The 17,498-nt window shown below is 39.5% G+C and overlaps 1 protein-coding gene across 3 annotated transcripts in view; it reads left to right on the top strand.

Annotated features, from left to right (window-relative positions):
* The first annotated feature begins 1,425 nt into the window (after positions 1 to 1,425).
* PLEKHG7 (pleckstrin homology and RhoGEF domain containing G7) overlaps positions 1,426 to 17,498 on the top strand; it is a 35,077-nt gene continuing 19,004 nt past the window's right edge. Inside the window, exons 1-8 of one of the 3 annotated variants that reach the window (XM_071765311.1) lie at positions 1,435 to 1,775; positions 3,409 to 4,148; positions 5,315 to 5,337; positions 10,229 to 10,356; positions 11,653 to 11,693; positions 13,371 to 13,466; positions 14,700 to 14,849; positions 16,849 to 16,944. In XM_071765311.1, the coding sequence (XP_071621412.1) occupies positions 3,447 to 4,148; positions 5,315 to 5,337; positions 10,229 to 10,356; positions 11,653 to 11,693; positions 13,371 to 13,466; positions 14,700 to 14,849; positions 16,849 to 16,944 (1,236 nt within the window). In that variant the 5' untranslated portion in view covers positions 1,435 to 1,775; positions 3,409 to 3,446. Of the gene's footprint in view, positions 1,776 to 3,408; positions 4,149 to 5,314; positions 5,338 to 10,228; positions 10,357 to 11,652; positions 11,694 to 13,370; positions 13,467 to 14,699; positions 14,850 to 16,848; positions 16,945 to 17,498 lie in introns of all 3 variants that reach the window. The other 2 variants (XM_071765318.1, XM_071765328.1) reach the window with 2 other exon arrangements.

Here is a 17,498-nt window from a genome sequence, read left to right as displayed (position 1 = left end):
CACATGAAGCAAGCAGAGCTTACTCAGTTAAATGACTTGGCTACGTTTGCTTCTGAGGGTAAAAACTGAAGTCCAAAGAATTAATGTCCTGGTAAGGTTTTGTATAGGACTGAGTTTATAGCTGGAGCTAGAAAAAGTTGTTTTTTGTGTAACTTGAGAAGAGGTTATAGGGGACAGCTGAGTTACACATGTATAGTCCAAGTTGAGAGGCTTAACTGCTTTATTACAGTCAGGAGTAAGAGAAAAGTTAGACAATGCAAGGTCTAAATGAGGACAATTATGATTTCACCTACATCCAAAAATGCCCCCCAAATTAAGCACCCCTAAGAATATTTTTATTTATGGATAAATGAAGTTAGAGATAATTTTCAATTTAAAGCACCAGGAAATGGGGGAAAAATAGAACAACTTTTTATGTAATTGCTGCTAGTTTAATATAAGCATACTGAACACATTAAGGATAAAATCTCATCTAGAATTAAAAAACAAAACAAAAAAACCCAACAAAACAAAAAATACTTCAGGTTTCCATCAGAACTAACTGATCAAATATGGCCTTAAAACCAAGTTATGCCCAGCTACACTCCAGGCCACCTAAGGCAGTTCCAACACCACATTTCAGAGTATTATGTTCCTAAAAGTCCTACAAATACACTTCTACTATCAACTATCAGACATGGTGAGCACTTGCTTTTCCTAACTTATCCCTTTTTCTTAGAAGCCATACTGGATGAATACTAAAAATACTGAAATACTGCCACAGGCTAGCAAATAAAGTTGTTGAGGTTGGGTTTTTTTTTCTTCTTTCATTTGCTTGGAAGAACCCTCCCTCAATCCACAATCACATTCAATGCTAACTAAAATCAAAGGCATTTAACTCAGACTAGTTTGGGGGTATCATGCTTTGGTTGGTGGGAGAGTTTTGAAAAAATCCTTACCACAAATGGAAATGTGATAGCGAGAAGTTGTCTGCATTTGCAGGTGCTCACTCAGCCCCTAGATTTGAACTAATATGTGGTTAGTGCTTCCTCACAAGTTATCTACCAAATAAACCATCTTTTCCCAAGTTTCACTTGCCATACCCTAAACCGAAGAATGCTTAAACCAGTTCTGACCATTTCCAATCAGTCCTGCAACACAGCAAAAGGTGGGAATTAACAATGTCTGGATGAAATGTCAAATACTCCAGTACTAAAACCTGCCTATGTTTAGAATTACTCAAGAGTTTGCACAATTGTTAAAATTAAAATCTGATTGTAAATCATTTAAACAAGGGATATATCATGACTATTCTTCCATGAAAGATGAAGAATGCATAGCTAGATCTAGCTGAATGAATCCAGACAAAGAAAAAAAAAAAAAGAAAAAAAAAAATTACTGGATGGGTGGAGACATTTCATCTACTCTTGCAGCTTTATACACATGACCAAGATCTCTCTTGGGAAAATTTTAAAATATGAAAGGAACAACAACACAAATAAATATTATAAAGGTAATGATGTTTAATAAAACATATGGCTCATGTAACTTTCGTAAACAGGCATTGATCCTGAAGCCACTTCCTTTTGACCTGATAAACAAATCCCCTAGAAACCAGTCTACAAGAAGAAAAAGGAGTTCCCTATGCCAGCACTCAGTAAGGACGCCTTAAAAGAGAAAACATTACAGCTAAGCCTAGTATCAGTCAATCAAGCACTTGATGAAAATTTGACTTAATTGCATATGAGAAGGATGTGACATACTGGGAGCTGATAAATCTTCACCTGTCTGCCTTAGTAAGTATAATCATATATACTAATTTTTCTGCATGTGTTGCATATTTCTACACTTATTTTAATGATGTACTTTCTTTACAAATATTTTACTGCTGAGAGATTCTAATAAAAGTAACATTTAAATACCCATAAAAAACCTCGTAGGTTTCAACTTAGTTAAGAAAAAAAGCTTAGTAAACTGATAAAAAAACTTATTTTTTATATGATTTCCATTAAAAGTTGTCTAATCTTTTCTATTCATATAACAGAAATATTTCACATTAATATCTACAAGCTCCATGGTGAGCAAAGCAAAATTCTGCACAGTGAAGAGATAAATTACTTATAAAAAAAAAATTTTAAAAAAAAGGAAAAAACAGTAAACAGTAGTAAACAGCAAATGCCACAGCAATGGTATGCAATCATATCTTCGTTCAGAATTGGAAAATAGTAATAATTTCTCATTATTGTAATCTATTATATATCTTGAATGTGATTGTTAGTGCTGGTCCATTTTTAATAAGCATATGTGTTAATTAGCCTTATCAACAAGGAATGAATGGATGCTACTATGTTTCTGGCTATTTACTACAGTTATAGTGTGGAAGCCATTTATATTTCACAATATAAGGTTATGCTTTTACCTCCTGTAAACATGTGAATTATTATCTTCTAATAGCTGAAGAGTTTGTAAAAAGAAATACTTGAGACTAACAAACTTGAAAAAATTTCTAATCACTTCATAAATCAACCTGATGGCACTATACAATTAAAAAAAAAAAAAAAAAAAAAAACCCCATAATGTATGATATGCAGTAGTTGAAGAAAAATAGTTAAGATGTGTTTTATTAAAGCCATCCTAATAAATAAAAGTGCCCCCCAAAAAGCCAGTAATCAGAAACAGTTTTAATATTCCTCTTAGCAAACAAAGACGCTGAATTAACAAAAAGGTTGAATTAGTAATCCTCAGTTATAACTTGAAATGTTAGTCTGGTTTTAGAGAGACTAGTCATCAAAACACCTTAAAATAGAGCTTCAAGAATCACAGAATATAAGGTCATTTACTAATCAATCAACAGATAAGTTACTTTGATAAAATATTGTCTTCATTTTTTGATTACAACAAAATGCTTATTACAAAATACTTTTCCAGCAGAGAAGAAAAGCAAGAGTGACTAGACTCACCTTACATAAGTGTTAAATTGTATTTGCTTAAGCATTAAGCAAGCAATTAGTATTTGCACATAAAGGATTTTTAAACAAGCAGGGCTCCTGAGAGCTAGTGCCTTCATTTTTATCCCATGTACAGCAGTGCCACAAGCTCATTCTTAGATGAGGGAGGGGCAACAGGAAATCAGGCAGCTACACTACCAGATGAAATGAGTTCCTAATTACACAGCCAGTCCTTACCATTTCATTAGTTCTCTTGAGTGATGCTGGCACTGCTCCTACACTCAGAGTTCATGCCTGTTTAAGCAGCTTGCTGGAATCAAGTCCTGAAGCTGTTAAAACCTGCACTTCAACAGGATTCAAAGTGCAGGCAATTGCTTACTGTAGTTCACATATATACAGAATTTTGTTTACAACTGGGGGGGGGAAGGATACATCAAAATGCATACGGCAAGTTTTTAAGAACCTTTTCTGATCATGGTAGGTACACACAGCTGTAAATCTTCATGCCGCGAATAAAGAATGCAGCAGCCAAGCTCTGATTATTCTCTGGGTGGGGTCAAAGAAACCTGCATCAGTGTGGAACTTCTAAACAGGGAAACTGAGCTTCATAAAGAAAATGTTCCTTTGTCTGGAAGCAGCAGTCTGGAAGATGTCTTCAGCCGCTGTGAGATGCAGGCAGTATCAGTTCGTAAGGACACTGCTGGGCCTCCAGGGGACTACGTTCGAAGAAGAGGTTATACAGAGTCTTCACTTCTGAAGCTTCCCACAGAGGGCACTGGGAGCCATCATGCACCTTTCCAGTTTGACCGGCATGCTTTGGCCAGAATTTCTACTTCTCCCACTCTAAGGCGCCTGAGGATGGCCTCTGCCTCACAAGCGCTGTCATTTCAGGACTGCCCTGGCACAGCTCAGCTGAGGAACCAAAAGGAATGCACTAGACCTCTCCACCACGTTTGTAAGAGTCCACCTCAGTGTGCTACAGCTTCCTCATTGTTGTTGCCATCTTGTGTCCACCCAAAATTACTGTCTGCCAAAGCTGAATCTGAGACAGCTATAGCAGATCTGGAGTCCACTAGCCCCACATCAAAGCAGCCAAGCCAAAAAGATCCTCTCAGCAATGGCAGGCCCCACGAGACACCCTGGGACTCTTGGAGAGCCAACTCTGCAACACTACCTAGGAGATGCCCCTGCCTCAGCCCTACACCACAGGAGGATGTCCAGGTAAGAGGAATAGGATGATGCAACCTCCTTTTTAGTCTTGCATATTCAGTGTTGATCCATCATTGCCCAGTGCATAAACAAATCCACGGTTCTTAATCTGCAACCCAGCCTTGGTACAACAAAGCAACTTCCAGGCTTATCGCAAAGGGAGGTTTCTCCTTCCAAATCAGCAAGAGACAATGGTTCCAGACTTGCCAGGCTGGCCTCATCAGTTTCTGTACATGGCTGTTCTTTCCCACTTCTGTCCATCCAGCCTGTTGGGCCAATATAAATGCTTGTGGGGTTAGGAAAAAACAAGATTAAGAAGTAATATATCCAGTTCTGGTTTGGATTTTAAATTTTCTTCTTTCCAAGGTCCTTCAGAAGGGTTCTTTCTAATGCAGCTCTTGGTTCTGATTCACTGAATAGCATTAGTAACCCGGACAAAACCAAGAACAAACAAATTTGACATGGCTGAGACAAATTTAAGGTTTGCCACTGCCAAAGGAAGAGGTCCTATTCAGCTTCTATACTTCCACTTATTTAGCTCAGCAACTCACTGGCCCCTCTATTTTTGCACCATAAATGGCCAGGCAATTGTGCAATCTTTTCTGAAAAAAAGAAACACTGGTCCAGCAAGTGCCAGCACCAGTTAAAAGAAATAAGCAAGAGCAAGTCCTCCATCCTTCCCTGAGGACAAACTGTTGTTGAGCTATCACCCATAATTTCACTCCTATGAAGATGAGGAGAGGCACTGTATCAACCAGATTTGCTACTAGTTCTGCTCTCCAAGATTTTGCATTACTCACACAAGCAGTTAGATTTAGACATGTTTGGCTCCATCCCAGTGCAAAGCACCCACAGATGCATTTCACTGTACAAGGGTGGTGTCAAGCTGGTGTATAGCTCTTGGCTTACTGGTTAGTTCTGTGTCCCAAACCAAAAGCTATTTCCCCTTCCATTGCCTTCAAATATAGAAAAAATTCTGAATATTCAAATATTCAAAATATTCTGAATATTCTGAAAATATTAAATGAGTTCTGCACCTTTCTTCACAACAGCAAAAATAATTGGCCAGTGTCTGAGTCCAGGTATTACATTTCTCTTAAAAGATAAGTACTTTTTTCACAGTCATATTGCCTGCTTGCATTCTGATCAAGTAACAAGAATGTCTCTCTTTCTTTCAGAAGAGAGGATTGCCTATAGAGAGGTAGGCATACATTTGTTTTATCTCATTCTAAGCTTCACTTCTGTACATTTTCAATGAATCTCTTTCACTCTAAGACAAAACTGAACTGTGAGACATGTACATGTAACTCTAACTTTAAATTTGCTTTGTGAAGTGTCTGTTCACCAGCTCCTTAACCTAAGCTTTTTAAGAAGATTTTCTTTCAAAGGTGGCCTTCTCCCTTGACACATTTAGCTAGATTTCATGTACTATTTCAGCAGGACCATTGGAAACTCTGTGCTAGAAACTAACTGCCAAAAGGTCTGGCCATTTGGATTAGCAGTGTCATATTTCAGCTTGAAGAATGTAAAAAATCTCATAATCTTGAGTCATATTCTTCAAAACTTAGTGGGAGGGAAGAGGGAGCAAAAACCTACCAGAACATCATGATACAGTTCTCATTTGTGAGCAAAACTGACCTAGGACTGCTGCTGGATAGGGGTTTTGTTAATCCTACAGACTAAGAAGAATATTTGGATTTTATCAGCCAGTGCAGGCGAGATAAGGTGTTGTGTTGCAGCTAGCCCTTAAAAGCAACTATCTCAAAGTAAAAGCATGATTAGAAATTAGTTTCATTCAGCCATGTTTGTTACCTTGAGACATTCAGTGTTTCCAGAAAGGAAAAAAAGGATATTTTCTCTCCAAACAAGGAAGTAGGAGCTAGTACTTCCCCAAATAGCCACAACTCTCTCATGGATGGTGCACAATTCCCCTGGAGATTTCAGGTGGGACATGCAGATGAATAAGGTATATTAATAACACCAGGAATAGCCTCACAGCAAACAGCAATATTCTGCTTCTGTGTCTCCACCTAAATTCTGTTTCACTTGTTAAGGCAGTTGACAAAATTACTTGAGTTGTATCTCCTCCTCTTCCCAATGTTTACTCATTTTTCAGGTAAAAGTTGTGTTGTAACCCACAGTTTACAAACAGCTGTGTGTTTCAAGTAAGTTTGTGTCTGGGACTGGGTGGGTTGGAGGAGGCTGATATGGTCTAAAATCATTCCACAATGCAGTTCCCTTGGCAAGGCTTAACAGATGTGTGTGCACATCTGAAATCACATGTTCACTGTAGAAAAGGCCTCCTAGATATCAGATAGGATATTGGCTCTGGAGTTCTATCCAGAAACATTTTAAAATCAAGAAATCATATGAGAACAAAAGCAAGCTTTGTTTCACAGCCACCGGCAGGAAAGATTGATAAAAGAATGTTTGGATGGTGTTTTATGACTTTGTTTCTTATCATGATCAATATGAAAATGTGCAGAAATCTAAAACAAAAATCACCAGTTTCTGCTTTAAACTTTGGCAGGTTGAATTTGGTCCAAGGTCTGGGCAAGGGCTGTATTGAGCTCCTCCCTTATCCAAATCATTCGTCTAGCTCCTTAACAGCTAATCCCTTCTTATCACAGCCAGAGAAAACTGCTGAAAATGTCAGATTATTCTCTCCATCTAGAAGCACACTGGGACATCTGGCAACCCTGCCAGGATAAAAACATACCTCCGTCCTTCAGTTTTAATTAATATCTCTTCTCCTCCCTCCCAGGCTGTACTTCCAAAAGCCTTTCTTAGAGCAGAAATATTCATTTTAAATAGCCTTACCCAACACAGCCCTTAGTGAAGAATGCCAGCACATCTCTGTCAGTATGGCAACATGCTTAACTGATGCTGATAAAAAATAAACACCCAAAAGAAATAAACAAAAAGGACCAGAGGGGCAACACGGGGAGAGGTGTTTGTTGTGACAAGATGAGATGCTGAAGTCAACGTTGCCATGAAAGGAAATGTTGATAAAAGAAAACCTTTCATTTACTCTGGCCTCATTTTCTCCCTGCCCCATCCAGCATATCAGAGACTGGATTGCACTGTTTTCTACAGCCAGCTAATGAGAAGCCTCCTCATAACCACCAAGACAGCTCATTTTCAGTGAGTTAAGGGAGATGGGCTCACCTATGTTGAAGTCTCCTCTTTCTTAATGCCCCATATGCCTGTAAAGTGCCATGCCAATTCTTTGAATCAGGGAGTCCACACCCCCTCCCTAAGTGGCTCCAGGTAACATTGACACCACCTGGCAGCTACCTCAGTGTTGTGACTACACAATGATGTCAACCCTTGTAACCTCTTCAGTTGCTTTTCTTCTCATTTAGTAGACATTCCTTTAAATAACATATTTGTTATTTAAGTAAGGTGATCCATACAGATGTCCATACCCCAGCACATCTAAAGGCCGAGTTAAGCTATGATTATGAACATATCAAGATACAGACATCTAAAAAGCAATAGGCTGAAACTTTCTATGCCCTAGAAACAACTGTATACCCAGGATATTTGTTTTTTCAGGCCATGACCTGCTTCAGAGTCTTTACTAACTTTCCATGAATTTGCAATGCAAACTTGTGAGTTTATCTTGTTTGACAAAACAAGTAGAATTAAAGGTGGAATTATTGTAGTTGGTATCTCCTCAGGTTCATCCCTAAAGTACAAATATTTCTTTCACTCAAGCACTTCAGCTGCCTGCCTCTAATAAGAAAAACAAAAAAACTAGAGAAAAGGCAAAAGTCCAAGGTCTGAAGGAAAGAAAAGACGAAGAAATTATCACACACAGACTCAAAAACTGATAAAATGCATCACAGAGCTTCAGTAGTTTCATTTCTCCAATAAAACCAACAAGATCATGATGTATCTAATATGCCTATAGACATTGGCCCAGGTGATCACAGATATCTGCATGTCCACCTGTGAAGCATTAACACATAACCGAGGCATGGGAGTCATTCAGATCAGGCACGTCAGGTTGCAAAGTTATATTGTAAAATATGTACCCAAGTGACCTTGGCATTCTCCCAGGCTTTACTGTCTTGCATGTCTATGTAAAGAGCTTGTTTAAACATATGTGCCTCTGAAGCTCAAGGCCTTTTTGATCTAGGGAATCAGCATTTTGACCTAGGATCAGCATTTAACTCAGTTTTATTGTAAATGTGCTTCCCATAATTGCTCTTCCCAAGTGACTGGCCTCCAACTTTACATTTGGCAATTGAGGTAGGCCAGGTACTTGAATAATCAAGAATAACTGGCAAAATTTTATGTGAATCCAACCTGAAATAAATCTCCTGAATTTCCCAATACAGGAGTGACAATTTTCTGAATTACCGTTGGACTATATTGCAGCATCTGGCTTGTATAATAATCCTGCTGACTAAGAGATCGTATGGTGGAATCAGTAAAGGCTTCAGAATCATCTTTATATGATTGTTACCAGTACCTAAAATTTGCACTGGGTAGCACTCAGTGTATCTTATCAGGAAGCAGTCTCCCTTGCACTGGTGAGGGCTGGCAGACAACCAAGAAAGAGACCCCATCCATAAAATGTCACAAACTACATGTTAGGTTTAATTTCATAAGAAACCTCAGAGAGAAACCTCCATTATAAATCCCTAAACTTAAATAAGCAGATCCTCTGTTGTCCATTCAGCAGGATTATCAGAAAAGGAAAAACTTTTAGAGAACTCATACATTTCATATTGTAAAGTCTTCAACAGTTTTCAAACCCTAATACGCCCATGTTTCAAGTGTTAGATTCCCAGACCCAGTCCTCCTGATAACCCACAGCCCTCTTTTGTTAGGATCAGATCTTTCCTTTCAACTATACAGTTCTATAGGTTTAGCTGAGGCACTTACAAGTAATGTCACTGTCAGATCATTACAAAAAGCATGTCCTGCTATACATATCAAACCCCAATTCTCTACTTCAGAGTTGATAATCTTTAAGTGACTATTCATGCACTTGAGGGGAAAAATATACCTGCCAGGTTTCACATCAGGTGTTGGCAAATGGCTAAATGTTTACAAGTAAGGTCCCTACCTAGGCAAAAAAAGCATTAAGAATTATGCTTAACTGACAAAAAATACCATAGACAATAAATGGTGACTGAAAAAGAATATTTTATACATGCACACACTTTATGACTTCTTCTTCAGCTATTTAATTACTGACACTTTGAACTCCCATACAGTCTTCATGTATCAGTCAAAATTCACAAAATCCGAAGAGGTTTTTGATATGTACCAATAGTTTCTGTATTTGAATGAAAGCAGCCTCTGGCACAAACACACTGTTGGATATGGAGTGCCTGTGTCACTTCACTTGATGGATCTACATCCTGGACAATTCCCTCTGTTAGTAACAACAATAGTTGGAAAGAGCCATTTGTTTTCGATCAGCAGGGCTGCTAAGCCATATTATATTCAAAATAAAAAAATATTTGAACAAGCAGGAAAAAATACCAAAAAGATTTAGAAGGAACATAGCATGAACTAGCCAAAAGGTTAAATCTTTCTTTTAAAACACCTCAACATTTAGACTGTTCCACCAGTATGCTGTCTTTTCTTGAAAGCACCTGAGTTATATGCAAGTTAAAAGTAAGGGCAGACCATGCATCAGGTAGGGACACTGCATTTAACTGGTCCCCTGGAATCCAGTGCCAAAATATAGATTTCAGAAATCTCCACTCACTTTTGCATAATCTCAGAAGAACCCAGCAATTTCCAATATTTAAATTCTCTATATACCTATTATCTGAGGCAAATCATGACCATAAGCACTGTTTGCAGTAATAAGGAGTCGGAAAGAGATAATTGCAGTTGATCACTGAAATCTGCTACTCATTTTTCCTTTACCACATCAATGTCGTAGTTGCTGTGATTTGCTTTTTTTGGTCATTTTCTCCCATATCAGCAAGGAGCACATCAGCAAGGAGCACTTCAGAAGCTTCCTTCACATCCCCGAGCAGAGAGAGGTGATGTGTTGCTGTTGTTGTTGTTGCTGTTGCTGTTGTTGTTGTTGCTGTTGCTGTTGTTGTTGTTGCATCTCACAGGTCAGCCGAGCGCAGGCGTAGCTCCGTGGTAGTGACTTTGCCAGGACTTGAGGTGTTCCCTGGAGACCTCCTGGTGTCACACAGTTCCATGGACCACCTGCCCCCTGCGGCCCTACTGCTAAGTGCAGGTGAGACACAGGGTGGGGTTTGCTCATCTAAACCCAGCACAAAAACATGTGGGCACATGGGATGCGGAGGGATGATCAGTGCAAGAGCAACAGGCAAGGCAGTGCAGCCTCTGTGGGCCATCCTGTTACCCAACACCGAAGTGACTGCAAAGCCCATTTTTAAATTCCCCTCATTTTTTTTAAATTTTTTTTGCCTTCGTTTTATTTTGGATGCAAGTAGTTGAGGGGGAAGTACACAGATCACCTCCCTTCTCCACAGGATGGGAGCAACCAGAGCTCAGGAAAGGGTCTGCATCTGCAAGCAGCAGAGTTACCAATTCCTACCTGCCCTGCTTCAAGCAGAGGGAAGAGAGTGGCCCATGCCACCCTCTCCAGTAGTGCTCTAATCACAGAGCTACCAGACCTGACTTGTGGCTAGACTTTGCTCACAAGACCTTCAATATACTGAAATATACTCAGATACTGTGAGCAATTTCCGCAAATACCCATTGTGGAGCAGTGTGCCCAGTGTGCAGTGTGAGTGCCGGAGAGATGCTGGAGACCAGAGATTAAAATTTTCTCAAAAATAATTAAGGTGACAACCAGCAGTTTCATGAAAGCAAACAGGCCAGCCATCCCCAGAAAGAATGACCAAGGACTCCAAAATCCCAAAGGACAAAGTTTTAACTGTGATTCCTGGTCACATAGGCCTGAAGGGAGGTCCCACATTTAGAAAACTCATTCTAATTTCTTGCTGAATTAACACAGGCATTCCTCACCAGTGCATTCCTATATCTAGATGCTCAGCATCTCCTGTGCTGCACTAAGGACCATGAATTACAGACTGCATCACTGTTCCAGTCCCATGACAGATCTGAGGCTTAAGGCTTGTAGGACTGTATTTATTCAAAGATGATTTAAATACCTGCATAGCTTCGAGATATCAGTAAAGATCAGATACAGTCTAATTCTTGCTTCAAAACAATGGATATCTGCAAGAATTGGCCTGAGGTATGATGCGTTTTCTCATGTAAAGAATTGGCAGTCACATACAGATCATCTGCAGCAAATGGGAGTCTTTTGCATCATCCCAGCATAGACAGACATAATTCTTTCTGGGAGGAACCCAACAGGCTTAATGGATTTTAAGTCTGGTGCTCAAACTGTCTAAACATAGGTATTAAATCTGAGCCAAGAACAGTATAGTACATCAGGTTTCATCTGAGAAAGAAAAAAATAGGAAAAAAGCATGTAAATAACAGATTTATTTTGACCTATTTTTTCTCTACTGATAACATATTTTGTTTTACCCATTAGAATCCAAAAAGCCAAGGTGGCCATTTGCCAGAAGAGGAGTTGTGAGTATTTCACCATGTCATTTTCCTTGCACTGACCTTGCCTTCCTACACAACTAACTTACTTCATCTTACCATCACCTTACTGCACTAGCAGAAAGGCAGAGAGCAGGTGAGATGAATGCACAGGTCTCAGCCCCCCCTGGGACCCCATGGACATTATTCTGCCATGAAGGTTGGGTGGCTCCAGTCCAGCCACCAGTGCCACTGCATGAGGTGCACACGAACACACAGCCAGAACTGCTGCCCCTTAGATGCTTAGGGTGCTATAGATGTCCTTTTAGATGCTTGGTTAGGCCTTTCCTGTCCCCATGGCCACCATCACACTCTCCAGTAAAAGCATCCACACCAACTCACTTCAGTTAATTTTCTTGTCTAATACATTCCCTTGTCTTTTCCAGTTACAAAAATTTTCACTTGCAATGGTATCCACATTTCCTTTTTGTGAGACTTTCATCATTCAAGAAATCATTTGCAAGTGTCTTGATAACTCTGTGCCCCTAAACATGTGTAATTTTGTACAGACACTTCCCAATATTTTTTGTATTTTGTCTACAAAATCTTGACTATCAAAGGAGAGTCTGTGCAAGTAAAACAAATGCAAATATTCAGATTAGCACATACAAGAGGTCCAACTTCATTTGATGGCAATTCTATAGCATTTGAAGGAATGTGGCTTTCAATTGAAAATTTTTAAATTCAGCAAACTCTTTGAAATTTGCAACAAAATGCATTTGCTGTTTAGCCAGAAGTAATTACTGAGACTACTAAATGCCAAAAAATCTAACTTATGAAGATTCATTTGCTGATGCATTGGCTAAATGTGTGTTTATACAGCTGCATTATTGTTTCTGCTCCATCTAAAGCTATCTTTCAAAGCTAAGAGTTGTGATTAAACTCTGAATTTCAAACATTAGAATCAAACACATATTTCAAATTTGGCTTGAATTCAGTGCCTAAAGTTCAGACAATAGAAATCCATGAAGTATGAGTATACAGTTCCAGAAAGCAGTTAAAACTTAGGCAAACATAAGTCTATACTCACAACACTGGAGTTCATAAATACTGCTTAGACTCTTTTCATGGCACCCTCAGCCTGAAAACAAACCCAAACAAAAAGCAATTGTTTTTATTGCATGATCCCTCCCACAGACAAATCCCTGCTGCTCTTTAAGCTTCCTAAAAGTTCATTTTATAGACACTACTCTGCAGCTGACCAAAGGAGTTTCTTCAATACATAGGTCAAATGAAAAAATTTGAAAAATAAATACTCAAGCTGCATATACCAGTAGCAGGAGGATGATTTCAGATCTGAGTTTGTTGTCCCCTACTTCTGACAGTGCTGAAGGAAGCAAAATACTTCATTTGTTCTGCCTACCGGGAGAAGCCCAGTGTCTGTTGCCATACCAATAGCTCACCCTGCCAAAGACTTCTGTGTAACATAACTAAGATCTTACACACCCACACCTAAACCACCTACACACCCCCCCCACAGTGACAAATAAAGCTGCCATCACTGTCTCATGCCTGTGGAAGAAGGCCTGGAAATATGCCCTTGCCCCTAAGTCAAGAACAAGCTCCTTACAGATCAGAGTAAGGTTGCTGAATTGGGTAAAAATCTTGTTGTCTTTAAAACATTGTATGAATCAGGGCTGTTTGAGTGTTGTTTTCATTCAACAGGGTAAAGACAAACAGAAGCAAGCATCTGATCTGGAAAACTGTCTTTCAACTCTTAAGATCACAGACTGCAGCACATATGAATTTTACTCCTTTAAGGTAGGAAAATACTCAAGGACACTTAAAACATGGGGATAAAAATTTTGTGTTCAAGTTGACCTTATTCAATACATTTATCTGAGTACGAGACCCTCCTGCAAAATTAATACATAAGCATTAGGTATAAATTTGCTGTTTGAAACAGAGGGGAAAGAAGGAAACTGTGGGTATCACAGGCCCGCAAGGGTCCTCAAAACCACCTGGATGTTGCCAAGCTTCCAGACTGCCCAAGATGGGGGAGGTGCTGACTTCAGAAGGCATTGAGACAACTCTGTCAGTGGTACCTGCAGATTGTTGAGGTCTCCTGTCAGTGTCTAATTTGTATGCAAATGTCTGACTTAGGAGCAAGTCAGTAAGGTGAGAGGGTCTACTTTAGGACATAAAAGCCAATATCCAGGTACATATGCAGGTCTAGTGAAGCTCTACCTATGAAGATCTTGATTTTGCCAGCTTGAAAATAGGAAGCTATCATGCACCACTGCTTTCCAGTAGCAGCAGCAGCACAATACATTAAATTTCTTAGAATTTTCAAGTTTCCCACTATGCTTTGCTATAGCACCCCTATAAACACAGAGCATCATACTGTGGTACTTTCAAATTCAGTGTGTTTCTATTGAAAATATTTTGGAGGAAAATGTCAGGCTTTTCTAACCTTTTAAAAGGAATCTTTAAGCCTTCAGAAGTAGAATCACTAATACTGGTAGTTGGGCTATTTTAATGAACATAGAATCATAGAATCATAGAATTGGCTGGGTTGGAAGGGACCTCAGAGATCATCAAGTCCAACCCTTGATCCACTCCCACTGCAGTTACCAGACCATGGCACTGAGTGCCACATCCAGTCTCTTTTTAGATATCTCCAGGGATGGAGAATCCACCACTTCCCTGGGCAGCCCATTCCAATGTCTGATCACCCTCTCAGTAATGAAATTCTTTCTAATGTCCAACCTAAACCTCCCCTGGCACAACTTGAGACCGTGCCCTCTTGTCTTGCTGAGAGTTGCCTGGGAAAAGAGACCAACCCCCCCCTGGCTACACCCTCCTTTCAGGGAGTTGTAGAGAGTGATGAGGTCTCCTCTGAGCCTCCTCTTCTCCAGGCTGAACAGCCCCAGCTCCCTCAGCCTCTCCTCATAGGATCTGTGCTCGAGTCCCTTCACCAGCATAGACTCCTTTCATAAGGTCTGAAGCAGTTGATGTCACAGTCAGTGGTTTTCTTTCTTCTTCAATCAACAGAGTAAATCTTGGCATGAATTTTTAAAGACACAACAGACCGAGCAAAAAGATGTCAACAGCCAGTTAGAAGTGAAAAAAGAAGCAGCAGTGTGGGAACTTTTCACAAGTGAATGCACTTACTTTCTGGATCACTTGCTGGTTCTCAAGACGGTAACTTCAGATTTCATTTCTCAAAAATAATGAAACATTTGTTGCTCTGCTGTTAGCATGGAAGATATAAATCACCTGTAACCTCTCATTGGGTGCCTACAGGTGAAAAACTGAAGTGGTGGGCTTTCCTCTCATCTTGCTTGCTCAACCTGCTTCCATAACTCTCTTTGGTTTTTATCTTCCTGAAGTCATCTCTCCTGGACATCACTTCTGGTGCTTCGCAAACTGGTAGATGTTTTCAGTGATTCCAGCTTATGTGCCACAATTCCTCTCACTAACACTGAACTGAAGCCACTCTCCAGTTGACTATATTGGTTTCTCTATCATTAGTCTGCAACATTATACTCTTAATTTAACTTCATAGAGAACTGTGGCTAGGTTATCCTGACTCGAGCATGAAAACCTCAGAATTCAGCAGACCTGTAGCTCTAATATTACAAGAAAGTATGCAAACTGAAAAAACAACTCCTCTCCCAAAAAACTCAAATTGCCTCCATGATGGTGAATTTGAAGAGCTTTGAAATACAGGCAAGAATATTGCACACTGTTACAACACTCATCATACATAAAAAGCCAGTACAGCCAATCAAAAGTATGAATGTAACCCTAAATATCTTCCTCTCTTTTTTCTTTTATTCTGCACAGACAAGTTCTGTTTTCTTATTGATGAAAGGAAAAAGATTACTGAAACATTTTCTGTATTGCTGAAAATTTAGTCCGGGCAGGACAAGTAGTACTGCAAAGTAACGCCCCATGGCAGGGGGGCTGGAACAAGATGACCTTTAAAGGTCCCTTCCAGCTGTGATAAAGGGAATAAATAGAAAAATGGCCTGAATTCCTCCTCGACAAGGCAGAACAGGAAGGGAGAGGAAAGGTGACAACAGGACCGTTTCTAAGACAGGATGGAAGACAGGTCTAAGACAGGATGGAAGTTTCCAGGCTCTGTTCAAAGATCTGAAAATATTAAAACCAAGAGAATCCTAGGAAGGATTATGATAACAGGAGATATGCAGTCCCCTTGGTGAGTCTGATGTAGCACCCAAAGACAAGCCCATCATGGCCCATGAATGATAAATTAAGTAGTCCATGCCAGCTTCCCAAACTCTTTTGCAAAGAAAAAAAAAATTGAATTTGGGTAGCCAGTTTTATAGCTACCTGCTATACTTAAAGTACTTCTCAGTATAGAAATATTCCACTGATTTTAATGAATTTCCACAGGGAGATTTAAGACCAGCATGAATCCCCCTTAGGCTCACAGGTCAACTCTTCATGGCAACAGAAGAGTACACATGGCTAGGCAAACACTCTCACTACCTCTGCAGTCTTGGCACCTGGGTGATGGTTTTTTCCATTAATATTTTTCACATGTGTACAAAAAGTTCTACTTGGTAATCTACATTTTTTAAGTCATTTTCAGATCAAGGTCAGATTCAGCCAAGCTCCAAGATCACCATCAGAGCTTAAATAATATAAAATCTTAAACAGCCAATAAATACATATGGAGCTTTCATGCCATATAGGCTAATAAAACAATCCAAAGAGATAAAAAACCTTTATGAGCCCTCTACTTTCACTATTCCAATAATTTCTTCCCGTAATAACCCTCAACAACTTATATAGCAGCAGATGCAGGGAAAGAAAGAACTTTAAAAGGTCATAGAAATCTGTTACTCTGACTCTGGCATTATTAATGCCTTTATGTGGCTCTGCAGGGGGCTGACTTGCCCACCTCCTGGTGGAGAGCACTGCAGGGACGCAGCTGCCTCTGGGGCAGCCACAGAGACACCCCAGAGACATCACTAATACCCTCTTCCTCACACAAAGCCCAATATTCAGCTTTCAGGAAGGTCAGTAAAAGTTTTTCAGTCTCATGTCATACTGTATCCATTTCAAATTATCCTTTCATGGCAATTACAGTGAAAAGATGTTCTTTTCAGGAAAAAAAAAAAACTGAATTGGTTAAAATAGTAAATAACATGGATTTGGTTTGTTTTTAAAGATATTTAGGAACACTCTAAAGTACCTCCAGAGTAATGAATTTCTCTTGGATGTGGATTTGTGGAGACTTTTTGCAAACTTAGAGGAGTTAAACAAGGTGAGTACAAAAATATAAAATTCTTACTGAGTTTGTAAATCAACCAGTTCAATACAAAGAGATGAGAAACTATCCATAAATCTTCTTTTAAAATTCAATGCTCACATTTGAACACAGTTCAAATAATCTTTCCTTCATTGCTATTCAGTTTATCAGAGGGGGTAAAATTTCAAACACAGTTTAGCTCTCCTTTGGTGGTTATTTCTGAAGTAAATAAGAGTTTGAGCCTAATTCTCATAATCAGAATCATTTCTACATTATTTGTGAAAACAAACTGCAACTGCACAATCCTTCCAGCAAAACAGTGAGAATGGCAAAGGAACAATAACAAGTTTCTATCTTGCAAATAGATAGACACAAGGACTTTGCTATCTTTTATACCACTCCAGTAGAGCAAGTAAAAACAAAATTATCATGACCTCTCTCCAGCTGGGGTTTCCCTTGGTGTGAGTGGAAGGATTGTCTCCCACACACCCTGGATGCTCAGCATGGATGTGCTGCTTATCCCCCAGGTTCCAGGAGCAGGGAGACCATGAGGCTGAGCTGTGACTCCA

The sequence above is a fragment of the Heliangelus exortis genome, chromosome 1, assembly GCF_036169615.1.
Source record: "Heliangelus exortis chromosome 1, bHelExo1.hap1, whole genome shotgun sequence".
Lineage (NCBI taxonomy): Eukaryota > Metazoa > Chordata > Aves > Apodiformes > Trochilidae > Heliangelus > Heliangelus exortis.
This window is presented reverse-complemented; position numbering and strand designations above follow the sequence as displayed.